Source organism: Phaenicophaeus curvirostris, chromosome 9, assembly GCF_032191515.1.
Source record: "Phaenicophaeus curvirostris isolate KB17595 chromosome 9, BPBGC_Pcur_1.0, whole genome shotgun sequence".
Classification (NCBI taxonomy): Eukaryota; Metazoa; Chordata; class Aves; order Cuculiformes; family Cuculidae; genus Phaenicophaeus; species Phaenicophaeus curvirostris.
The window spans coordinates 34,479,886-34,507,145 of NC_091400.1; the positions used below are offsets into that span (position 1 = coordinate 34,479,886).

At 46.0% G+C, this 27,260-nt stretch overlaps 1 protein-coding gene across 1 annotated transcript; it reads right to left on the reverse strand.

Annotated features, from left to right (window-relative positions):
- Positions 1-3,127: 3,127 nt before the first annotated feature.
- Positions 3,128-27,260, reverse strand: MINPP1 (multiple inositol-polyphosphate phosphatase 1). The gene is made up of 5 exons (XM_069863848.1): positions 26,969-27,260; positions 25,164-25,352; positions 24,233-24,330; positions 22,308-22,441; positions 3,128-6,699 (listed from the first exon to the last, which is right to left on the reverse strand). Exons 1-5 carry the CDS (start codon positions 27,117-27,119, stop codon positions 6,300-6,302), a joined length of 972 nt encoding a protein of 323 aa, XP_069719949.1. The 5' UTR covers positions 27,120-27,260; the 3' UTR covers positions 3,128-6,299.

Genomic DNA, 27,260 nt, shown 5'->3' on the forward strand with positions numbered 1-27,260 from the left:
CCATGTCCCTCAGCGCCTCATCCACCCGTCCCTTAAACACCTCCAGGGAAGGTGACTCAACCCCCTCCCTGGGCAGCCTCTGCCAGTGTACAATGACCCCTTCCATGAAAAATTTTTTCCTAATGTCCAGCCTGAACCTCCCCTGGCGGAGCCTGAGGCCATTCCTTCTCATCCTGTCCCCTGTCACTTGGGAGAAGAGCCCAGCTCCCTCCTCTCCACAACCTCCTTTCAGGTAGTTGTAGAGAGCAATGAGGTCTCCCCTCAGCCTTCTCTTCTCCAGGCTAAACATCCCCAGCTCTCTCAGCCGTTCCTCATAAGGCCTGTCCTCCAGCCCCCTCACCAGCTTTGTTGCTCTTCTCTGGACTCGCTCCAGAGCCTCAACACCCTTCTTGTGGTGAGGGGCCCAGAACTGAACACAGGATTCGAGGAGCGGTCTTCAGCTTTGGAAAGTTCTGAGCTCGCAAAGCAACAGGAAAGCCATGAAGAAGAGAAATTCACAAAGAGCGATACATAAAGCTAAATGCAAACAGACTTTCCTCAACTCACAAAACCCCCGTAGCTACCAACAACTGGCAATCAGGAGCACATGGGAAAATATTTGCTCTGTCCCTAAGGTGTTTGCTTAAGCACCACATCCTGCCAGAAGGCAGACGTCACCAGGGTAAAGGACCTTCAGCCTGATCCAGCCTGGCTCCTCTTTCTTGGGTGCACACTTTGCTTCCAGGATGAGCTTAGCCCCCTCTGTTTCCGGATGAGGTTCAGGGTTTGTTATCGCACCCAGTGAAGTCTTGGAGAGCTATAGGTTCCTAACACAGAAGCGCCTGTGATAGTAACCAGTAATTCAGCTAGCTCCTTCCATCCCAGTCCCTCAACTAGAATTCCTTCCCTGAACGCTATTTGTTTTTATTAAACACAGTAAGAGGTGTGTGCTAACATTTCAAGGGAATGTCAGGAAAACAATGTTTGTTTTAAGCCCTTTTTTGAAGGAATTGTTTAAAACAAGTCCAGCACCTTAAAAATCACACACCACCAGCCTGAACCTCCCTGTCTTCACTTTGAGTAAAAATATCTCTTTAAGGTATTGAGCTATGTTGGAAAAAAAAGCTGCAAAGGCTGATTAATCTATATATAATCTTCATTTTCTATTTCTGGACGCAAACAAGGGAGGGGGGAAAAAAGCCTTACAGCCTTTACACACATCTACCTGTATCGGACCTGGAAGCAGAACCCAGCTCTGGCCTGGCATATATTTCACAACAATGAAAACCCTCTCCAAGGCTTTACCAACATCAGAAGCAAAGCGACTTAGAAATAGTCTCTTTACTGGACCGCAGATCCTGAGAAATAGTGCAGAAACACAGCACTCAAAAGCTAAACTGAAGACATGGGAGTTGCTGAGTCTTCCTGAAGAAGATGAATGTGGAGGTGGCAGGATATCAAAGACAAACCATATACCCACACCCATTGGTGACAGCAACACAGAGCGCCGACGAGACTTAAAACAAAGAAAGCCACTATGCCAGGGACAAAAGCCAAGTGCATGGCTGCCCCATCAGTGACGACAAAGGTGACGAAAGCGCAGCTGGCCTCAAGATAACAAATCCATAGGAGGAGCAAGGCTGAGGTGGGGGGTGGGAGAAAGAAACCCAGGAATCTTAAACAAAGTTATGAGCTCTCCCTGGCTCAGCTGCAGTGGGTGCCACGCTTCCGCAAGCTTACCAGTGTCTGTTTACATGGGTACTCCAGGCTTGTGCTGATGGTCCACAACTGGGCGCCCTTCGCAGGTGGTGGAGGACACAAGACACCCGTGCTCCGGTCTAGCAAGGTCGGTCCTCAGGATGGCCAGGCTGGGAATGACTCTAGCACACAGGAGCAGTAGAAAGCCCAAGGAAGCAAGAATTTAACAATTCAAAGATAAACTGACATCTGATAACTGTAACTTCCTTTCCAAGCTAGACAACTAACAAAGTGACCATTTAACCCAGTACAAACCTGAAAACAGGGGTGGTGATCGCATTCTTACTCTGGAAGGTTATATGCGAGTTAAGTATCTTACTTTTTGAGATATTTCACTCCTTTTCATATGACTATGCTGTTTGGTTGTTTTTTTTCCCCTTGATTTTAAACAAAACAGCATCAATTGTTTTCTATTTCAGACTAATACTTCTGAAAATGAAGACAGAGCCCGCAATGGAACGTGCTGCCAATCCCGTCACAGCACACTTAGGGAAGTGCAGCATCCTCAGCACAAGAGCTCGCTGCAGGCAAAGCTTCATTTTTACACACAGTAAATCAGAGAATTAACAAACCAAGTAGCTAATAGATACTCAATAACGAGGTTCTATTACTGCTATCTACAACAAATGAAAGGTTAGAGAGTATTTCATGATGTCCATTGCTAAATCTTTATCAAATCAACCGCGTCAACCACTTATTGAGAAAGCAACAATGTTCAGGAAAACAACAGTGCAGGAGATGCTGGACAGCATTAAAACTGTGTGGGCAAACCCTTGCTTCTCTTTGCAAGACAGAACATTTCCAGACATTTCACAGATTACGGTAAAACCTGCAAACACCTGGTCCGGAAACCAGCCCTGTTCTTAAAACAGCAGGAGAGGTCCACACGGCCTACGAAAGGTCTCTGGACAGCCCTTGGAGCAGCCTTCCAATACCTAGAGGGCCTACAGGAGAACTGGAGAGGGACTTTTTCTAAAGGCCTGTAGTGACAGGACAAGGGGCAACGGCTTTAAACGGAAAGAAGGGAGATTTAGGAAAGATGGAAGGAAGAAATTTTCCTGTGAGGGTGTTGAAGCCCTGGCTCAGGTTGCCCAGGGAAGCTGTGGCTGCCCCATCCCTGGAGGTGTTCAAGGCCAGGTTGGATGGGCCTTGGGCAGCCTGATCCAGTGGGAGGTGTCCCTGCCCGTGGCAGAGGGGGTGGCACTGGATGGTCTTTGAGGTCCCTTCCAACCCAAACAGTTCCCTGATTCTATGAAAACCAGGGCTCCTAGAAACACGAGTAAATTCTCACTCATCGCAAAATGCAACAGTAAAAACCTAGTTATGGCATAGTCTGTTCATCACCAAGGAATGTGATGACTACAAATAATTAGAGACACCAATGCAAGTAATAGCAACCTACTAAATTTATTTTGAAGCAGAACACATCCATGATACTGAAAATCGTGTCATCAGTACTGCACAAAAATACAGATGAAGAAAAGAGAGTGCAGTTTTATTTCAAAGCACTAAAAATCCAAAACAAGTTCTCAAAATTCATCCAGTTAATACCATATTATTACAAACTCATATTACGTCCAGTGATTCAACAGCTTGATGCTAACCAGAATTACAGCAGCAATACTTACTAGGAGGAAAAAATGAATTTACCAGAGAGATTAGTTAAGCTTTAGACATCTAACAAAACAAAATACATTTCAAATGTACTTAAGAGCAGCATCCAGGAACACTGTCAGTATTTTTCATTAATGAAAGCTTCCAGTTTGAGAAAGGTTGCAAACAAAGTCCCCAAGGGATGCCTGAGAGGAGATGTTCCCTGCAGAGCCACATGGAGAGAAGGCATCATTTTTCTTACTCGCCTTTTTCAGGATGTGGTCATCTGCCACGCCATGAAACACAACAGTCTGTTCAAACACAGCACACTGAGCCAGAGCCCAGCTTCACGGAAATACTTTGATCCATCCTAGCTTTCCTTTTTAGTATATAAACAATTTTACATACTTACTAAAGGAAAGAGTCATGCCGAAGTCACCTCTCTAATAGTAAGAATCGGTCACACAAACAAGTGCCTAGAATATTTACACATCCAAGCGCTTCGACTGCTACAACTGTGCAAAGTTTCCCCATTCAGCCTCTAATTTTGCCAAAGGAGTGAGTCAGGGCATCCTTTAAATACAGACCAGAAACAAAAGGGCACACTTGCCCTCCCAGTTACCTGACAGCCACCAAAGATATCTCTGTTTTGCTGGAGGTATGATGGACCTGTATTCCCACGACAAAACCGCTTTGAAAAAAGCCATTCTTGAAGCCCTGTGAAAAGAATCTAAGCACGCAATCAGCCTGGTATCCCAGAAGCAAATGATGCTTCACGGTGGAAAGGGTTTTTTTGGCTCCTCCACCTCAACGGGCACATGATCAAAAAAGCAGCCGAGGGCAAATACATTCCTCCTCCATAAGGAAGAAGGACGTGTCTGTTAACAAACATGAGCTCTTAAAATAAATTTCACTGCACGGACAAACATTCATCTCCAATTGCCAGGCTTTCATCCCTCTGTTCAAATCATGAATCATCCCAGAATGACTGACTCCCAGAAATAAGTGTTTGATCAAAGGTGGATACCCTTCTATCTGCTATTTACCAAACTTAACTGCCTTGAAACAAAGATTCATGCCGTAGCAGCTTGCCTCAAATGTTGCAATAAAGTTTGTTAACAGGCGTTTATCACAATTATGATCCTTTGACTTAGTCTCATGGTGGGATCACGTAAAAAAGGAGACATGCAAAGCTGATAGAGCAGCAAAAATCATATGCCGAGGCTGACAACTATCCTGACTATTCTGTTCCTATTCTATTCCTATTCCATATCCTGAACTATTTTGTTCAACTATTCTGTTCCTTGACTATTTCACCAGTTTCAGAAAAGAGCTGCAGAGCTAGCACAGGCAAGTATTTCTCTGGGATGTTAATGCTGAAATAGCCACCAGTTTTAATCAGTACCAGATCAAACCTTGGTCTCCGCAGAAATCAGTGCACTAATGAAACAGGGCCCTATGAAAAGCCCCTCGCTATCTCAGAGCACGACAGTAAAACACAGTTTTCGACTGCTCCTCAACTTACAGATAAGTAACCTTTAAGTGCTCTTATACAAGACACATTAAAAAAAAGCGAGCCAAGCCTAAGTCCTCAAGAAGAATAAAAAAAAAAATTATAGACTCATTCAAGTCCTCCTTTTCAAGCCCCTTTGGCTCTCTCTTTCCTGTTCCTATTTTTGCAGCAGTTCAGTTCCCAGTTCTGAGGATGAGTATACAAAAAGAAGTTCCCCTGCAGCAAGCGAGGGGTATAAATGTTTATAGCACACCTGATGGCCTGTGGTAACTGCTTACATCAACCTTTCACCCCCTCCCCAGCAAACTGTGCCGGGGTGAGCTCGGCAACACTCATTACAGGGTGTGAGCGTGTGCTCCAAGAGCTACCAGCACCATAAAGTCAGGCTGTCTTTGCTTTGGGCACCATGTCCACGCAGCCATTCCCTTCTGGGCGATGAAGGCATTTTTACCTGTTGTACTGTATTTCAGACAGAAGAATTATCTACATTCTTCCTTTTCTTGCCACACCGCAGAGCTCACTTTTCAGCTTTCAGTAGCGAGTGAACCTAGTGTAAACACAGTTGCTTTAGAAGATCACCAGTATGCAATTAATTTCTTTAAAACCAGCTTCATTCAAGAACAAGGTGGCACATCAAATGTGTAAGGCCTAGGTAAGCGACACCACGTTTGGCGTCCTGAAGCTAGTAGAAGTTAAGTCTCAGCCAGGTACCTTTTACAGTCCAAAGCTTCCCACCCAGTGCACTTCAGGGAAGAGCGGTCACTTCCCATCACCTCTTTTCAAAGGTGGTTTTCTTACCCTGGAGCCTAGCTCGCTACGCCTGATGGGCTGATGAGGACTAAGACAACTCCTGGGGCCTTTTCAAGCAGATAACGCATGCAGGAAGACCACAACTCCTCCTGTTTTAAACGCCCAAGAAAGATGTTCTCATGCTGCTGGCCAGGCAGAAGCTGGGCTGCTGTGGAAAGGGACTATATACACTCTCCCTCCCAGAAGATCAGGAAAAGGAGGAAAAAAGCTAACAGGATTTGAATTATTTCATGCCTGCCACAGGAAAAGAGCAGCTAGCAAAACAGGCAGCGCAAAGCAATATTTAATCAGTTCAACCACCTTCAACTCTGATAAAACAGAAGTTGCCCTAGCTCTTAAATACATCTATGGCACTTTTGTAAGAGAAATGACCAATGAAATTACTTATTCATGCATATAAACATACGCTTCATCTTGCATCATGTCCTTGTTACAAATCGTAGCAATATCGCAGTTACAGCATTTGCTTTTGTAATTCTGCTAATGTCATAAATAAAAAGTGCACCGGGCTAACTGGGACAACCCATCATATCTGCAAGTTTATAGAGTCCACACAGCAGGAGCAAACCATCAAAAGTGCTTGTTCACAACATTTGTAGAATGGAACCCACATCGATTCGTAGAACACCTGCTCTGCTTCGTTCCCTCAAAGTTCGTCAACAGCAGTAACGTTAACTTTAGGTAATTCACACTCTTCTTTGAAGTGGCAGTTTTCCAGGATGTCCTTGTAATAGTCTTTCAGGTCCGCGTAAGTAGAGATGGTTTCATTTGAGTGATGGAATGACAGCAGTTTTTCATTCAACAGTATCTGCACTTGATACTCTTCTTCAGAGGTTTTCACTTGATCGCAGTGGTAAAGCACAAATACCAGGTTGGCTGCGTAAGGCACAATCCGGCCACTGCGAAACTTCCGATTGGCTTGTCTGGCATAATTGTTTGCCTTGAGAGGCTCATCATCTTTGAAGTAACCCATAAGGGCAAGCAGTGGCTGAAGTGTCTCCGCATGTCCAACCTGTACGATCAAGGGTGAAGAAATGGGTTTTGAGCTAAAAAAGAAAAAGGGGCAGAGGATGAGCAAGAGCCCGTGCTTTAAAACAAACACACCAACATATTGCACAGCAACAGAGGCTTGAAGAAGTAGACTTTGAACTCAATTTACTCCAGAGCCTGATAAAAACCTGTTTAGCAGTTTCAGTGTATTACAGACCTTTTTTATAAAGCACCCAAGCCTCCTAAATTTTGTCCCAATTTAAGGTATTGGCTCTTACATAAAATGTAGTTAGGCTACAGCTACAGCCCAATATAAACGTGGCAAACAAAAGCAGGACACCGATTCACGTTGTGCGCCCATATACTTAAGGCTTCTCTCCAATTCCCTGCGTGGAACCAGTTACTTGTGCTCTTCCCAGGTAGGGGACGAGCCAGCGACCATGCTACAGTTGATACACTGGATTTGGATTAAATATAAAACCTTTAAATAGCACTGCCTCCTCCCATTAGGGATTTGAGAGAAGGACAACAAATCACCGAGCCGGCTGCAAGGCTTTGCGAACAGACAAAGCAAGTCAAGCCCTTCACGTGACAGTTTCCTTCCACTGCCAGCACGTGGGGAGGCTCGAGGACACGGCAGGAACTCAAAGTCATTATTTCTGTTAATGCAGAACCACTGTGATTAAGTACAGCTGTTCCCCCATCATGGGCTGCTTGGATACAGCCCACTATTAAAACACACCCTTTCTCTTTAGCTATTCTAAATACTTCAAATTACACATTTTTTAAAAACTCCTTTCAATAAGCCTCTACCTAAATAAATCCAAGGTGTAGCATAAAGAAGCTGACACATTATCATCATTTTAGACCTGGAAAGTTTTAAAGCTTTCAACACTAATTTTTCTAGATTTGAGGATCAAAAATCTTTTCCAACTGCTGTAATAAAGGTAAGGGACAACTCAGTTTCAAGATGAAAATTAAGCCTAAATACAAACTTACTGGCACATTAAGAAACCACATTAAGCCGCTGCTCCCTTGCACAGAACTACAGCCTCACGATTGCCAGCACAAGCAAAGAAATTACTGATTTAAGACATGAACTGCTTCCCTCCCTGATGCATCATCACCAGTGCAGGATTTTAAAAGGAGCATTTCCTGCCTGTGCCTGTGACCATCAAGGTTTTTAACCATGTACCATGCTAGAAAAAGAACCATAATTTGACAGCAAAATACTGCCAATTGTATTTCCCATATAATAGAGGTCAGCTGTTTGGAAGACACATCAGCATGTACCAAAGTTTAGTCTCAAGATAGCGATCCAGTCATTGGAGGAAATGTTTTTCCCTCCACAATTTATTAATCCAAATTAGCAGCAGGACAACTGCCATTAGCAATTCTCAAGAATATCGAGCGGTCAAAAAGATTATACTCCCTAAGCACGTAGGCCAGCAAATTAAGCCACTGATTCCTATCGCTAACAGAGCCCAGAATGAAAAAACAGCTTATGCAACTAAAGTTTACATGTTGTTCAACCAAAAGAACACAAGATGCACAAGGAAGCGTCAGCCAAGAGGAAAATCTGCCCCTTGCTCCAGAGAAGGATGATGGGTTTTTGGGACCATCTCCAAGAGGCACTTAGAAGCCCTGGTCACCTGTTCTAGCACGTGTAAATACACTTTTGGCTTTCAGGAGACAGAGGTGATGTTTGGCAACACTCCAGCTGCCAGTAAAGTCCACCCACAGGTAAGTCACATCTTGATTGGCCTGGAAAGGAGGCGTTACCTCTGCTCCAGCCTAAAGTCTAAAGCAAGAGATAGACAGTTAACTGGGGGACTTGCCCGTAGATTTGAACTTTGACCAGAGAAGCAGGAATTCACTAAGTGCACAGAATGGGTTTGGTACTATCAGCTCAGTACAGCCGTGGTGTTTGTGCAGCCTGAAACTCACACCTTGCACTGTTCGACTGCCCGGTGAGCCAACAGCTTTTCTCACTGTACTCCCCAGGCAGGTACGCGGACATGCACGTACTCTGCCCTCAGGCAAAACATCACTTAAAAAAAAATATATATCAGCAACTCACCTCTGCTTCCTCTGTTCAAAGGCAGCATTAAAACCACAGAAAGGTTCAGCATAGAGGATGCTGCTCTCCTTCCACCCACGCCTTTGCTGCACCAAGAGGTGCACACTCACTATAACCCCTCTCTTCCAGCTCCTCCCAAATCACCGGTTCTGCCTACATTTCTTCCCTTCTTATTTAAGACCCTTCCCTCATTTTAGAATCGTAAAATTTTTTGATCTTTCACCTCTTTCTCCTCTCTTCTCCCTCCATTCTGCGTTCCCTCCTCTAATTCATTTGACCAGCTCATTTATATCCCCCCCCGCCTCCAAGGGACAGACTCGCATCCCTCCTGTCAGTCAACAAACAGGAACAGCAGCAACACACGTACCTGGGAGAAGATGAGAGGGCTATTCCTTTGACATCCTGCAATTTCCAGCTCAGAGACACCCCAGAACCTCTCAAGGAATGTTTCCTTCATAAAATCTCTCCCTTAAATCCACGTAGGTTTCTAGCCCACAAGACCCTGCAGCAGGAAGTTGCCCAGCTTCACACACTGCTTTGAACTTACCCTGTTTGTAGATGCTAGGGACCATTTCCCACTGACTGGAGAAGGGGAAGCATAACTCCCACTTTTAGAAAAGGAAAATCCAGAGAACAACAGGCAGTCAGTCTCCCCTCTGTGCCCGGCAGCGTCGTGGAGCAGATCCTCCTGGAAGCTCTGCTGAGGCACATGGGAAATAAGGAACAAATTGTGCTTGACTAATTTGGTGTCCTTCTGTGCCGGGGCCACAGTGCTGGTGGGGAAGGGAAGAGTAACTGACATTGTCTGCCTGGGCCTGTGCAAAGAATCTGATGCTGTCCTGCACGACATCCTTGTCTCTTAAGTTGGAGAGGTACAGATTTGATGGTCGAACCTCTCGGTGGATAAGGAATTGGCTGGATGATGCTACTCAGAGTCGGGGTCAATGGCTCCATGTCCAAGTGGAGACCAGTGACGAGTGGCATCCCGCAGGGGTCGGTACTGGGGCTGGCGCTGTTTAACGTCTTTGTCACAGACATGGACAGTGGGGTTTGAGGGCACCCTCCGCAAGTTAACCGATGACACCAAGCTGTGTGGCACAGCCGACACACTGGAAGGAAGGGAGAGATGCCATCCAGAGGGACCTGGATGGGCTCAAGAGGTGGCCTGTGCGAACCTCATGAAGTTCCACAAGGCCAAGAGCAAGGCCCTGCATCTGCTTTGGGTTAGTCCTAAGCACAAACGCAGCCTGAGCGGAGAATGGATTGAGAGGAGCCCTGAAGAGAAGGACTTGGGGGTGCTCGTGGATGAGAAGCTCAACGTGGGCCGTCAGCGTGCGCTCACAGCCCAGAAACCAGCCGTGTCCTGGGCTGCATCCAGAGAGTGCGACCAGCAGGCTGAGGGAGGTGATTCTGCCCCTCTACTCTGCTTCATGAGAACCTCACCCGGAGTGCTGCATCCAGCTCTGGAGCCCTCAGCACAGGGAGGACACAGACCTGTTAGAGTCCAGAGGAGGGTCAAGAAGATGATCAGAGGGCTGTAGTGCCTCTCACAGGAGGACAGGCTAAGAGAGTTGGGCTTGTTTAGCTTGGAGAAGAGGGGGCTCCAGGGAGACCTTAGAGCAGCCTACCTATACTTAAAGGGGGGGCTACAGGAAGGCTGGGGAGGGGCTCTTTATCGTGGAGTGAAGGGTTAGGATAAGGGGTTATGGTTTTAAGCTGAAAGAGGGGAGATTTAGATTAGATACTAGGAAGAATTTGTTTCTGCAAGGGTGGGGAGGCCCTGGCACAGGATCACCAGAGAAGTCATGGAAGCCCCATCCCTGGAGGTGTTCGAGTACCCTGATCCCATGGGAGGTGTCCCTGTCCATGGCAGGGGGTTTGAACTGGAAGATCTTTAAGGTCCCTTCCAAGCCCAACTACTCTGATTCTATGAATTAATCCTTTCTATTTACAACTTCGCAATAATATTCTTTCCAAGTTAAGAAATCCTACCTTAACCATTCCTGTTTTTCCAAATGAGTGATACCCTTTTAGATCAGAGTACGAGAAATGCACAGCACTCAAGACAGTAAACTACATCGTAAATCCACGCTGCACCCACGACACTGTTTTCTCAACTCCCCACACAACATCTTTTCTAGTTAGCTCACAGAAGTCCGAGATACTTCCAGGCAAGCATAACGACCTGAAAACTCCTGAGCTGTAAGCTACCCCAGATTCTACCTGACAGATAGGAAGATAATTTTTACCGTATGCATTACCTCACAGATCTGCAATTTTCGAGCCCAGTTAGGCTCACAAGGTCCTTTTACAATCCTCCTTGTAGAAACAATTTATCTTACTTATCTTGAACAAAAGTGCTGCATGTGCAATGCCACTGAATGTCTCGCCACTTTTCCCCAGTCATTTACAACATGCTGAGCAGCCCAGAGCCTCGCTGGTGACCTGCCTCTGCTAGGAAAATCAATCAGCAATTCCCAGCTCTGTTTCTTGTACTTTTACTCAATTTACCCCCTGGTCAGGGCGCTCCCCCTTAACCTCAGGCTGCTTAATTTCTTTTGATAAGCAAATGTGTTGAAAAATGTTGGAAATCATGACCCTGTCTCCCAGATCATCCTATTTGGATGCTTGTCGATCCTTTCAAGAGCTCCAGGAGGTAGGTTTTCCTTTCAAACAGCCATACTGACACTACTCTGGTGTTTATCAATGCTAGTCTCTAACTGTTATTTCCATTAGACTGGCCTGTAACTCAGATTCTTTACAGGAGCTGCTCTTCTCATTTTTCCTTTATTTAATTATTTGTTTTTAAAATCATCACACCTGCCAGCCCCCCCACCCCAAGCCGCTCAGCTCAACCCAACACACACGGGTGTTATTTCAGCTATTTCATTCAAGTTCTTTTCCGCACTCCCAGGGAAGCATCACCCAGCTCTAGCAACTTCACACATTTTCATTTTGTTCCAGCTGCACACCTTATGTACTTCCGAATGGAGTGGTCTGGATTTTATGGTTTACTAGGCAAGGAAGCCAATAATGTAAGTATGTTGGTAAAGTCTCCAAAACAAGCCTTACACAGTAGGTAGGCATTATTCACTCCACAGGGAGTAGGTTCACACACAGCTACACTTCCCCTTCCAGTCTCCCAACTCCCGAAGAAAAAGGTTTCAGAGATGTTATGAAAAAAACCTAGAAACATTCCGGCTGTCAGTGCTGGCTTTACAGTAAGGTTTGGCTTTACTTTCCAGCTGATGCTAGTAGGAATTTTGAAATGCAAGTAAATCACAAAAAAAACCCTGTCCTAAACTCTAAGTTAAAAAACCCAGCAAGACATGTTTCCAAACCAGGACACAAATTACAGCATGCATACACTGAAGTTTTAGAGAACAAGGAAAGAAAATCTCACGAAGGCAAAACAAGGCACTCATTCTCATTGCAACCTGAGTTTTTATTTAACCTGCTTTAGTCTAATGAAATCCTTATGTTGACAGGCCAAGCCACCTTGGGAGACAAAACAACACCTCGCACTCACAGCTATCCCATTGTATTATTTTAACACGGATTAAAACTATTTCCTTACACAAGACAATCCTGAGTTTTCAAAAGCCTCTAAACTCAGTACACGTGGTTTCTCACCAGCACTGGATATCTGATTTTTAAGACTACTCAAGCACTCCTTGTTCAGTCTCCAGGGCCATGACTCCAGCTCAGATGTGGTTTCATGTCATCTAATAACTACAATAAAAATCACCATCAAGGTTAAAACATCAACAGCAATATTTTTAATTATAGGAAAATCACCAAAGATTGCCTCTTCAGAGCAAGTTCACAGGCAAAGGTTAGTTTATCAGAAAAGTAGGGGCAGTGGTAAAGACAGGAGTGCAAAGCGCAATAAACAACGCTGATAAACCACAAACAGTAGCACAGGCTAATAAAATATTAAACAGGAGGCCCAAGTTTCCACACTTAATTCTCTTCGCAATCATTTAATGATTCAGCATCACGTGGAAGCATCAAAGTTCTCAATGTTGTATTCTGGCAACTGCTAATACTATTTCAGTTCACTTGTTTCCTCCCTTTTATTTAGTACTAAATGACTTGGGAAAGCACTCTGATCAGTAGGAAAAAAAAAACCTCATAAATCCAATTTCCAGCTTTAAATAGAGATGAAGAACTTGTGCATAAAACTTGGCCATAAGGTATTAAGATCTCGTCTGACAGTGATCACGGGTGATTGGTTTAACCTTCACTGTTTGGGGCACTTCCAAAGGAGCAGAAGTGACTGTCACTAGGCAGAACACGAGCAGGGGTCACTGAAGAGATGTGTCAAATTCAGCCGCTGAACTGTCCATGCTGTAACCCTCTCAGTGAATCTGACTGCAGCGGAAAATGAAGAAGTTGCCAAACAATGCATCAGCACGACTCCAAAAACTAAATCTCACCATGGAAAAAAATTGCCCTGAGAAGCATGGACATCAGGTTAATCCTTCAGGCAAATTCAAGTTCTCCTTGGCCTTGGCAGATTAGGGTTTAATCCTGAATCATCAGCTCACCCATCCTCAACAGATCATTTCTGCACTCTTAGGGCTACTGATTTATCACTGTAGATATAGAAGTGAATCTTCTCTTAAACAAAATTTAGTTCCTTAGCAGCAATGAGACGTTCAGCTAGAGATAACCCAAACCCCAGGAGACAGTGGAATATCTCGTATAGCAAAACTTAACTAGCTAGCCCTCAAGCCTCATGTAAAAATCCCCCCAACACATTCCAAGAAGGTAAAGCTTTACAACTGTTAAAGCAGCAAGCTTAGACCACAGTCTGTCATTTTTCTCCTTAATGTGAAAGCAAGAACAAAGGGCTTAAAAATCTCTACTTTCAGCTATAGGATGAATTCTCCACCCTTTCCACCTTTCCATGTGATTTAATTCCTGGAAAAAACAGCTGGAGGAACCCTAGATTTACACAAGGAAGCAGCAGATATCAGGGAATGCAGTGGCAGGGGTGGAACTTGGAGGGCAGCAGAAATGCTCAAGTTGTGTCACTCAGTGTTACCACTAGTGGGAAGGAGAGTAAGTAAATTCACCAAACAGTTTTAAGTCCTCATGTCAAAACATCCACCTTAAATAGCAGAACAGAAGAGAGCTGTGCTCATTCATTTCCACAATCAGTACCAACACAACAAAATGCCACCACAAATACTGACAAGATAGAAATGTTATTCTTTCCTGGCAAGCATGCACAGGAGCTTGCTCATGGCAAACCTCAAAAGCTAACAAGACTACGCACAACTCGCTTAAAATCCCGATAAAAAGCTACAGCTCTTACCTAGTCCTGCAAGAGTTAACCACTCACAGCTAACTAGGCTTCACTGCATTTCACTTCAGAGCTCCTGCAGTTTCAAAGGCTCTTTTCTGAACAAAACCACCTCCCACGTTCTCATGAACCTCAGAGATTAAATGCGTTACTGCAGCATCAGCATGTGGACGCAAAATGTTGAACCATCGTGACGAGCCAAAACCAAATCAAGAGGGTCATGCCACTTGCCAAATCCTTCCTGCCCGGGGTGAATACTGGTTAGACCAGTTGATTTGTATATTAAGTTTCCTTGGTATCATCTTCCTTGTTTTTTTAATTCCTTAGATAAAAGGATATGACTCTATAAAACTTGCTGAGCTATCTTTTAAGAGCAATCCTGAGTAAGCAAACATGAGGTAATTAATGTGAGATTAAGTATGCTTTGGGAGGTTTGAAAGGTACAAGCAACACTTTAAGTATCTAGTTCTAGGCAGATGGATGAAGAGATGCATGCCCAGGAGAGGTCCTCAGGGGTGCGCAGGCACCCAAGTCAGCAAACACACACAACGCATTCAGAAATACAGACACAGGGACACTGCCGAACGTGCTACAAGGACCTGTGGATGTCACGTCCCTACCTGTTTTCCCCAAAATACCCTCTAATCATGTCAGAAGCTCCATCACTGAAAGACGGAGCTATCAAACCCAACCATACAACATGGTACAAAGTGTTGCTTGGGATATCCACAGTTTATTAGCAAAAGTTGTCGTATTTCTCTGATTTTCTGGAAATGAAGTCAAGACCTGAGTATCCTTTGGGTGTACTAATGTGAACTGCATGGTCTACTGAACTGTACAGCTGGCACATTGTTCTGTGAATACATGAACATCTTAATACAGTTTACTCATCACACGCACGTGCGTGTTCTCCTCTCTGAACAGATATCCTGAAGTCAAGCACTTCTTTTGGCAAGTTACAGAATCATAAAACTTGGAAAGAACTTCCAAGATCATTAAGTCCAACCATCAACACAACATGCCTACTAAACTATGTCCTGAGGCACCACATCTACACGTTTTGAAAGCCTCCAGGGATGGTGACTCCACTGCTTCCCTGTGCAGCCTGGTCTAGGGCTTCACCACTCTTACAGTAAAGAAATTTTTCCCAATATCTAGTCTAAACCTCCCCTGGTGCAGCTTGAGACCATTTCCTCTCATCCTATCACTTGTTACTTTTTTTTTGAAGAGACTAACACCCACCACAATACAACTTCCTTTTAGGTAGCTGTAGACAGCAATAGGGTGACCTCAGTCTTCTCTTCCCTAGGCTGAACAACCCTGGTTCCCTAAGCTGCTCCTCGTAAGACTTGTGCTCCAAACGCTACATCACTATGGAATTCGCAGACAAAGTGACAAGCCCCGAATCCAGCAGCTTTCATCACAGCCTCTCCCAGTACCCGAAAGACCCAGGGGACATGGCGGGGACATCCCTGAAGTGACACAGCCATGTGGAGTCACCACACCTCCACGCTCTCTGAGAAAGGGACTATCTGCAGAGCTCTGACCCAGCTCAGCAAGAGCCATTTCATACCTCGAAGTCAGCCCATTCGCATGCGTCTGGGTACAAACTGCCCTGCACTGATCCAATTAGATCATTTCTACTGCATATACGGAAGCTTTTTGCTCCGTTCCCTTTGTATGTGCTATAAAAGGTAGTTTTAAACAGTTAATTGTTTTTAGATCATATATTGAGTTCTTTTGTACTGAGTCACAGTTTGGAAAGGAGCGATTAGGGCACAGTAGCAAATTGCTACAGAAAGGTTATCAATTATGTTGTCAACTGACCTGCACAGAGGCACCTCAATTACACCAAACAATAAAAGCTACCAATAAATCGGCAAATCACGCTGTTTAAGTTACAGCTTCGCCTGGCATAGCTACAAAGATCACCTTCACTTCATCTTTAACTACATTCAAATCCAAGTCAGTCTTTTTCTTAAAAATCTTGAACCTGCTTAGTCTCAGTGGAAAACACCAAACATTTTGCAGTGTGTACACGCAGCTAGGTTAGCGTTTTCAATCTTCAGGCACATAACTTTAAATATTGAGATGGCTGCACCACACATACCTCCCAGTTTCCAGAGCCACTAATTCAGGTAATCCATTCAGACAGCACGAGCAAGAACAGGTATTTGGCATTCTCTTTCACAAGCCAGAAAGGCAAACTTGTGATACTTTTTTTCATCTAGCTTCAAATATTTAAAACAGCCTTAATGAACAGCTGATATCCTTAGAAGTGTGCCACAGCCAATTTTCAAATCCACTCCTGCCCAAGCGTGTAGCTGTTAAGGTTCTTTTTGTACAAGAATAGCAGCTGTGTACTGCATTAACTATCAAAATACAAGGATTTCTCATCAACATACACAGCTCCAGCTGGCAGAGCAGCACTCCCAGATGACAGATGTGAGGCTCACCTGGACATCTGACAGAAGCTGAAGAGCAATGTGTATCTTTATCCCTTCTGTTTTCCTACAGATCCATGCCCTATGCTGCAGCAGCAGGGGTTTCCTCCTGCATCCTCACAGCATTTTTCTCTCCCTCACTCCTTATTTCAGGGCACCGAGTCTCCCACCAGGCAGAAAGCCAGTGAGCAAGGGGGTTGAGCTGGCAGCACCGTGCAGCGCAGCCCAGATCCGCTTCCTGAGGAGGACAGACAAGGGCCCAGCAAGTTGGAGGCTGTTGCTGCCACCAGCACCGTGTTGGGTGCGGTGGGGCAGAAATCATAACAGGTTTTGGTCACCAGCCGTAGCCCACAGGGGAGCCACAAAGAACTCGATGCTTCTTTTGAGGTAAGGAGATACTCACTGATTGCTCCTCCACATCCCAATGCAGAAGTGTCTCTAAACACCACAGCTTTGGAAAGCAGGACATGTTGTAATTGTTCAAACAGATGCTGACTGGTAAGAGCAGCCCTTCAAGGATTCTTCAGCAGCAGCACAACTGCAAGTGAACACGCATGCTCACGTCACTCCCTGTCAGTTTTACCAATATGAAGACCAGCAGAGACATTTTCAGTGAGACCAAGGCTCCAGTGGGGGGAAAATCCAACGATTCAGTGAAGCTTACTTCGCCATCAGTTTCTTCACCACGTAGTTGCCTAGCCTGACTCCTTATTTTCTATCTGCAGCAGGAAGACTTGGGAAAATGCAGTTCTTAGGCCTACATAAAAATAAAATGCTTTATGGACCAAGACAACTGCCCAAGTATGCCACTGCAGTAGAACAAATCACCTGGCTTAATTTTTATATTCAACTTCTCAAATGCAATTTTTTTTTAGGAATTGAGAAGATTTGTATGGAAGAGAGAAGTTCTGGCTCTCAGCCTCTCCCTAGAAACACAACTGTGACATTTCCTTACAGATGGTAAGAAGGGATGGGGGACTGTGGTCCCGAAAAGGTCACTGCAACTGCAGCAAGGCCTCAGGAAGCAGATGCCTTCTACTGAAGAATTAACTTTTATTGGACTTCTACACTCTATGGTTACTGAGGATACAGAAGAATAGGGTCCATGCACAGGTGTTCTAACAGCAGGTGTTCACTGACACAACTATCAATAAATCCAACATCAGGCCCTAATTCCTGGATACTAGTAAGTATTCCAACACCTCTCGACCAGCTTTGGGGATGGGGACGGTTGACAAGTACATAGTGAAATTCCTTTTCAAAACCATCCTGCTGTGCAGGAAGACCGACCCAGAAGAGACTGTTACAAGTTTAAACCACGAATTCTGTTGGAATTTATGATGGAAAATGCTAAGAACTTCTGAAACTTTTGCACTGCTAATTGAAGTTGCGACTAACTAGCCAAAGGCATTTACTAGCACCCTCATCGTTTTCTTAAGGAGAGACTAAACAGCAGAAGGTATTTTCTTCAGAAGAAATCAAAGTGAGCTTTATCGAAGCAGCTAATAAGGCAACTACGTTTGGTGAGCAACTGGATTGCAAGGTCAAGAAACACTTCATGGAAGAAACAGGGCTATGATAAGAGCAAGGTTTCTCTTTTTAAGTCAGTTATAACTGGGAATGAATATAGGTCAAAGCTATTGAATAGAAACACTTAAAGTATGCTGCAAAATGCACCGTTGCCAACACTCCTTACCACTGCCAAGCCTGAAGCGGAACAGATAATACAGATCCCTCAGCTTCTTGCTGGAACAGAAATGCTCCCCTGTCTGCTTTTGGGTGGCCCATTTAAGCTCTCCAGAAAGAAAGGAGAACTTGGAGCAAAGATAATGCTTGACGTAAATTTGTTTTTCTTAACTTTTTAAGGCAAACGGCCAGATACAAATCAACATTAAACACCGCTAAACTGAAACATCATTCCACTAAAAGACATTTCATCATCACAAAGGTTCATTTTCCAAGTAATGAACTGTGGCAAAAGTATTCAGCCAACTTCCTTGAAGCTGCACAATACCACAAAAAAAGACACCTCATGCACACACACATGCACAACCAAACATTTTTGATAGTTAACACAGGCATATTTTTTTGTTTGCATAATTTCTTGTTTGCAACTCGACTCTCAAACTGTCAGGGGACCTGGGATAAGCCTCTCTCCCTGGATGAAAAACCATTAGCTTCACATCCACTCTCCAGATCACAAGAGACACAAGCTGCTCCAACACGAGGGCGGTGGCACATTTCCACATACTCTCAAGTGCACCGGGTTACTCAATCCAGATTATATTGAAGTCTTCACTGCTTTAAGAGTGCCACCTTATGTCACGGCACGGAGCGACACGCTCCTCTGGTGCAAGGCAATGCGCTTCAGAAGTTTTCAGTTCCCATTTAGGACAACGCAGATTAAAGAGCTCAGCTCACTCAGCTTTGAACTTCGCAAGATTTTTAGGGTCCTGATCGCTTACACACATGTATAAACTCACTACCTGCCTCCCCCCGTAGTGGCAATACAACAAGAGCCTCAGTGACTGCAATCAAACTTCTGTGGCCTCGGACACCTGCTCTTCCCCAAGAAGCCTACTTACCCCACCTTGCAATTTAGTGACTGCTGACCTTCTTCTCAATAAATGAGAAGTACAGGCAGAGATTTTGTCAATTATGGCTTTCTGGTTATTACCAAACTTACAGGGATATCTTATACGTGGCTAACACACACACACACATCTACTTTAGAACTAGTGCATATAATTTTAGGACATAAAGGCTGTTCAAGGAGTATATCACGCTAAAAGCAAACCAAATTATCTCTCTCCTTACATGACTCAAGCTACAATAAGTTTCAGGACAGAGTGGTCTTAAGGGTCTTGCTTGCCTGTTTTTCTTTGAACTCATGCTTCTTCCTGACCTTCTTTCCCGGTTCTTACTCCCTCTGTTCATAGAGACAGACACAGCACATGACAGAAGCAGTCACAGCAGCGTGCTTGGCAACCTGTTCACAGTTGGCTGTTAATGACTTGTGCCCTAACGTATTTTTCATTTACCTCTCTAGCAGGCTGAGGAAAGGATGCAGCGAAAGTTCATTTAAAGGTTGATCTGCTTAGACTCCACCACCATCAGAATGAGAGCTACCATCAACTCCCACGCAAACCTCAGATTTCCAGGCACCACAGTTGACTGAGAAGCACAATTTCCTAAGCCAGCTCGGCTGAAGGGCAGTCACTGTCAAAGGGGTTTTCCTTCAGCCCCTTTTCACTTCCAGCAGCTCCTCCCCACAGCCAAGCTTACTTAATGTTTGCAACTGTCAAGTTTTACCCCACTCATGGCAAAACAAACAGGGGTGTTTTCTTTGTGCTGGTTGGTGCACAGCACAGGTAAAATTCAGAAGGGCCCCTAAACCACCGCTGCCACACAGCACAGCGGAGTACTGTACGCTCCCACCCTCAGCTCATCTCCAGGCCTGTACAGCCACCCTCCCCGGGCTTACGGAATCATGAGGGTAGGAACAAGGCACCAATCACGGATGCAAGCGTGGGGAAGGCCTGTGTGCACGTCTCAAGGGCAAGTTTTCAATGTGTTTACCTTCTCGCATACTAAATCGATGCCCTGTTAAAAACAGACACATCAGTCTGATTTTCCAGGTGAATCCCAGCAATAAGTAACTAAGATAGTACCTGTACTGTTTACCTAGCGATAACTGAACTTTAGATTAAAGAAATCATGTCAGGCATTAAACGCTACCGACATTCTTGCATTACTCAGAGCTCCAGTAACGAACACAGGGTATCTCTCTACATCCCACACTAAGAGACACCAAAAAAGCCAACCAAGCATTGAGAATGATGTGTCAACCGACTTACTACACAGTTGTTCTACCACTTAATTTCCAACTTGGATCCCGAGTCAGCAAACTTTTATAGGAGCAAAACTACCTTGCTGTCTTCTCTGCTATGATCAACTTTATGGACCATTCCTCCATTCCAAAATGTGGATGCTACTTCTAACTACAGTTTGCCAACTAAAAGGAAAAAAGTGTTTTCCAACAAGTTATCAAGTAAAATCCACATACATACAGCCTCAAACATCCACAAGTCATGCTTTGTTTCTGAAATATGTCATTAACGTCATTCTGCTGTGTGTTAGCTAGATCTACTTTAATGTATTAAACGTAGAAATACAGTCACAAGGATGCAAAATCATCCACCACATGTAACTACTGCTTACGTATCAGCAGAAAAGCTGAATTTGCTGGTTATAAGTTAGTGTTTCTTATGAATTGGTCTCTATGAAGTATTTAATGACACAGTACTTACAGAATCCTATGATCATATCCTTGATTTTATGTACTTCTATGAACATTTCCACACTTAACTGCTAAGGTATTAATTCATATGGCTGATCACTAGACTGAATTTATAATTACTCAGTTCGCATGAGGAACATGCGCACAAAAATTTACAACATTCATTCTCACTGCATTTAAGCCTAAAGCAGCTCTCAAATAAAAAAAAAGAGATCAGCAGCACATGAAAGCAAAAGCAGGTAACTGACACAAGCATCCTAGCCTCTAATTCTCTAACTGAAGCCTTTGTTCTCTCCATGCCACAACAGTTTAATTCCTATTTTACATCTCCCCATCATATCAACTCATGCAAGACAAGATCAACACCAAACAGATACTGAATGACAACTGCTGACCGGTACCAGCTCACAGGAGTAAACAATACACAAAAATACCTCTAATTTTTAGGAAAGTACAGGTATGGTTATATCCACGACACTACAACTCTGCGGATGGAATACCACGGCTATTGTCTTCCACTGACACAAAATGACTGTTGTCAAATCATGGCAACAAATGAAGAGAAACAACTATCAGACCACCATCCTTTGAAGATCCCCATTACTGCCTCTTCAAGTCTACAAACAGTCACTTGTAAGGCCCAGTATCTTCCTACAACTACAGTGTTATTCCCAAACCAAAGAAAAATAAGGATGGGAACCCAAATACCCTAGAGAGAGTTCTCAGTTTGGCCAGTGAAACTACTGACTTAATGTTCATGCAGCAAATCAAGGCATTTGCAACAACTTCAGGACAGAAGCACCTTTTTCCTCTTCTTTCAGGGCACCAAGCGTATCGCCCTTCCCTAGCGTAGCAAAGCAGTTTGTTAACAGGCTGGTTTGCTGTTACAGCTCTGGCCTCTTGGATCCTGTAATAGTCTGTTCTGGCCTAGAGTCCCTTTAGTATTTGGACTGATACGTAATAATTATGTTTCCATAGTTACGTCTTAATACCTTTAATCTGAACAGAAAGTTTTAATAACACAAGAGACTAATAAAACACAAGCAGAAAGAAAGATTGCCATGCTGAAGTGCTTTAGTAACCAGATAACACAACATATCACATGGACATTTTCAATCCAGACTTCCATACTCACCACAAATTATTTTTAGAAAGGACATTTTAAGCAAAATTTCATTGTTTTAACTCAATGGCCTCTTAAAAACTGCAGGAAGAGAACACTGTTACCAGACAGAGCAGCTGGCTACCCCCTGAAGGGCTGTGTGGATCAGTAAGTTAAAAGATGGAAAAACATTAGCTGGGCACAAGAGCATTGATGGAATAAAAATATATATATATATATATACACACATACTTGTTACAGTAGTTTTGCTTCACTAAAAATGTTACTGTCTCTATTAAAATACTCCTCACTCAAGCTCTCCTAACACTGTTATGTTTCAAAGTACCTAACTTCTATTCACTTCATATGCATCTTGGGATTGACCACAGAAAGCCTGTAGCCAAAGCACAAAAGCCTTTTTATTTACCTTTTGCTCTCTTCCACTGCTTCGTCCAAATGCTGGAAGATATCCTGGAATAAAATGCAGCTGGAGCGACTATTGATATCATAGCCATATCCTCTCTTCCAGTATTGCTTCAGGTCGTTCAGGTATTCCAGTACCTAAAGTTACAGAGTTCACAAGTTTTACTCCTGCATTGAGGGGAAAATAAAATCCACACAACCTGGAGCAATGATGCTACCACCCACGACACGAAAAAAATAACATTTTGGCACAGACAAAAACCCAAACATCGAGACTCCCATTCAAACTGCTGCTTCAGCATAAAATCAGACACGTAAAGGAGACTGAGCACCAAATTCAGCATCTTGTCTCCAGTCATGCTCATAATCAGACCTAGGGAAGGCAGCAGGGACAATTCCCCAGACTCCAGTGATTTTTCAGCCCAGGACTTGGCACCCTAAGGTGGTTTTCTGCAAATTTAATACACTCCAGTAGATTCTCTCCCACAATAATCCAATCTCCCCTCTGAACATATCAAGTTTTTGCCTTAATAGTATCCTCTGGCTCACCTACACGCTGCGTAAAACCCATTTGTTGTGAACCTGCCTGCTGCCAGCTTCATTTGGTGCCATTAGGTACTGCACGTAGCAAGACAATCATCGTCTACCACTTTTTGAGCATTTCTAATTCTGCCTGACAAAGGTCAAAGATCCTTAGCTTTGTCAATCATTCTTCAGATGGAAGCAATCCCATACCTTTAACTGCACGTGTCTGTTTTTATATTCTAACCTCTTTGAGGTGCACGCACATCTCAAAGAGACAGAACTGTGCCTTGGATTTACATAAGGGCACATGATGCTTTCCTTGCTCTCTTTTCCTTCTCTAGGAGCTCCCGGCAATAAAGTTTTGTTTCTATTTTATTCATTTATTTTTACTGTAGCTGAGCTGATCAATTTTCATGGATCTAGAGCCACCAAAATTTCACTTCGCAGTGGCACAATGGATCTGAGAGACAACCACCTCCTAGATGAGGTTTCAGCTTCTTACCCCACACGCATCACTTGGACACAAGCACCATCTGCCACCGCTCTGCTGTGTCACCCACCCTCACGGGGCCCCTCTGCAAAGCCTCTCCAACACCCTGCACTTTTACTATACCAAGTACATAATCAGGAAGCCTTCCCCTGTCGCTACCAAGTTATAAATAACTCCACTGAACAGCACAGGCTTCAGCAGAAGTCCATGCTGACCTTCCCTCTGAGAGGAGAGCATTTGCTCCCAACTCCACTGCCTATCCTCTGGCTAACCACCCACCCTCGCAGAGGCCTCCCCTCCTCCCCAGTCGTGCCAAGTCTCCTTAAGTGCCTTGGGGGTCCCTCACAGAACATGTCTTGGAGTGCAGAATAATCACTCTTAATCCCCCTCTCTCGATCCCTTCAAAGGGCACACCAGGTACCTTTTGAAAGCAGAGAAATCAACATGATTCTCATTTATCTGGGTTCTACTAGTCTTATTAACAAGCATTAGGTTTAGAAATGGGACAGACCCCAAACCACATAAAAAAAGAGTCTTAGAGGACCTGAAAGACCTCATTAGAAGTCCTCTGGAATCAAGGCTTTTTATCACATATTTATCATACGGAAAACAAAGCTGTCCAGGGCCTTTCTGACATTACAGAAATAAAAGCATACAAGAGTTAAGCACAACAGCAAAAGACCATTTTAAATGGGACAAATCCAGACTGCACCAGCATTTCAGTCTGAACGAAGAAAGGTGTCTCAGTCTTGCTGCTTCACTGCCCCAGAGCTCTCTGGAGCCCAAAGCAGCGCTTCATGTGTGAATGAAGAATAAGGGGCACAAAACAACTTCTGGCTGCACATGGAGTCACATCCGAACACAAAAGGCATCTTTTGAAGGCTTCTAAAATCTCTCTGCCATTTAGCACCTACCTTAGCATCTTCTTCATTGAAGAGTGAACACCACGGGGAGGTCACATTTTTTATAGCCAACTCATACGAGCAGGTGAGAAAGGCCACTTGAACAAGATCTGCAATAAAGCCAGTCAACAAGATAAACCACTGCTACACAAGCAGCAACAGCCTCTCAACTTCCCTCTAAAACAAAATCTAATTGTAATTTAGCAACGCAAACAATGTAATCCACAAATAACCACTAGTCCAAAGGCCAAGCACCAAAAATAAGCAGTTTTCAACAGAATTATTGCACAGAGTCCAAATTTCAGACTTCAAGCTTTTCCGGTTACATCGCTACAAGGGGGACACGAGAGCATTTCACACCAGGTGCTGCAGGTGTCAGGTGTGTACGTGTCCTCCCCATCACAAGGGACGGAAGAAGCAGCACGAGGCAGGACTGTCTGCTCAGCGCAGAGCAGCCCGACTAGCGCTACTCATCCCTGCGCTAGCAGCTGAGTTTGATGAGAACGTGCTGCAACTTTGAGACTGCAGCTTTACGGACACGCTGGAAACAACAGCCACTCCTATTTGGCACATCTCTTCCGGACCAGGGAACTTACAATGCGGACGTACTTGTCCACTTTTTCCTGACCCAATTTGAGTGTTTGAATCAGAACACATTTTACAAAAGCTACAACTGCTCAACAAAGCAGAATTAAAATAACATATCTTACCTAACAAAGGTAATGCTCATTTTCTCTACAGGAAAGATGTTTTCAAATGTTTTTCTTCTGATCAACAGCTAACAAGCACTCCTTATTACCACGACACATCCACAGCCTCATGCGTTTAATTAGAGACTGCATCTCTGATTAACAGCTTACTTCACCTACTCAGTGTAACTACATGCTGTCTCAGAAGTTTTTCTCAGCCAGACCTGGAGCCGAAGCCACCTGTAACAGGTTACCTGCATTCAACTCCTCCACAGGCAAACACAACGCACTCGCAACCTTCTCCAGGACCTTCCGCATCTCCGGCCCCTCTTTGAAGGCATTCACTTGGCACATCGCCGCGTCATTCTCTTCCACCAAGGCCACAAACTTGGCACAGTGATCAAAAAACCGCATCAAGGAATCGTTGACTTCGACTTCCACCTCTGAAAGCAAACGCAGTCATCAGGGATGGAGCTGGGGGACGCAGAGACGTCCCCACGGGAACTGGGACTGTCCTCCCACCACAGCAGCATCCCTAGGGAAGGGAAATGGGGTGCAGGGTGCCCCTCAGATGCAGGACGGACAGGACGCGCCTTGTGGCTTCCCAGGGATCCCTCAGCCCCTTGAGGGAGCACCGGGATTCCTCAGGGAGAGAGTGGGCGGCCCTCAGCCCCTCGGGGAGCAAATGGGGGGGGTCTCTCAGACCCTCAGGGAGCATTGACATCCCTCAACCCCTTGGGGAGCGAGGGAGGGCCCCTCAGCTCCTCGGGAAGGAAAGAAGGGATCCCCCATGGAGTGAGAAGGGGTCCCTCAGCCCCTCGGGGAGCAAGGAAGGGAGAAGAGGATCCCCCGTGGAGGGGAGCAGGGGACTTCAGTCCCTCAGGCAGCGAAGAAGGGTCCCTCAGCTCCTCAGGAAGGGAGCAGGGGATCCCTCAGCTCCTCGGGGAGCACTGGGGCCCCTCAGGGAGCAAGAAGGGGAGGGGGGGATTCCCCACGAGGGGAGCGGGGGTTCCTCAGCCCCTTGGGGAGCAAGGAAGGGCCCCTCAGCTCCTCAGGAAGGAAGGGGGGTGTCACCCACGGGGGGAGCAGAGGACCCTCAGCCCCTCGGGGAGGAAATGGGGGGTCTCTCTCAGACCCACAGGGAGCTTTGGGGCTAGGGAGCGGGGGATCCCTCAGCCCCTCGGGGAGCACTGGGGCCCCTCAGGGAGGTCTCTCAGACCTTCAGGGAGCATCGAGATCCCTCAACCCCCTGGGCAGTGAGAAAGGGCCCCTCAGCTACTTGGGAAGGGGGGATCCGCCATGGAGGGAGAGGGGACCCCTCAGCCCCTCAGGGAGCACTGGGGCCCCTCAGGGAGCATCGAGATCCCTCAACCCCCTGGGCAGCGACAAAGGGCCCCTCAGCTCCTTGGGAAGGGGCTATCCGCCATGAAGGGAGAGGGGACCCCTCAGGAGCACTGGGGCCCCTCAGGGAGGTCTCTCAGACCTTCAGGGAGCATCGAGATCCCTCAACCCCCTGGGCAGTGAGAAAGGGTCCCTCAGCTACTTGGGAAGGGGGGATCCGCCATGGAGGGAGCAGGGACCCCTCAGCCCCTCAGGGAGCACTGGGGCCCCTCAGGGAGCATCGAGATCCCTCAACCCCCTGGGCAGCAACAAAGGGCCCCTCAGCTACTTGGAAAGGGGGCATCCGCTATGGAGGGAGAGGGGACCCCTCAGGGAGCACTGGGGCCCCTCAGGGAGGTCTCTCAGACCTTCAGGGAGCATCGAGATCCCTCAAGCCCCCGGGCAGTGAGAAAGGGCCCCTCAGCTACTTGGGAAGGGGGGGATCCGCCATGAAGGGAGAGGGGACACCTCAGGGAGCACTGGGGCCCCTCAGGGGGGTCTCTCAGACCTTCAGGGAACATCGAGATCCCTCAACCCCCCGGGCAGTGAGAAAGGGCCCCTCAGCTCCTTGGGAAGGGGGGATCCGCCATGAAGGGAGAGGGGACACCTCAGCCCCTCGGGGAGCGCGGAAGGGGGGGGTCCCGCAGCCTCCGGGGAGGGAGCGAGGCGCGGCTCTCACCGTGGCCGCCGAGGTCGGGCCCGAGCCCGCGTCGGAAGGCGGCCCCGCTCTGCAGGCAGCGGTGCTTGGAGCTGCTGCCGAGGCGCAGGCGGCGGCGGGCGGCGAAGAGCGCGGGGAAGCGAGCGGCGAGGCGGCGCGCCAGCCCCTCCATGTCGCGCTGCCCCTGCGGCGCCAGCCGCCCGTCCAGGCTCTCCTCGTAGCCCAGCGGCCAGGCGGCCAGCGCGGCGGCGCCGGGGCAGGCGGCGCGGAGGCGGCCGTGGAGCTGCCGCAGGCGCCGCACCTGCCCGGCCGT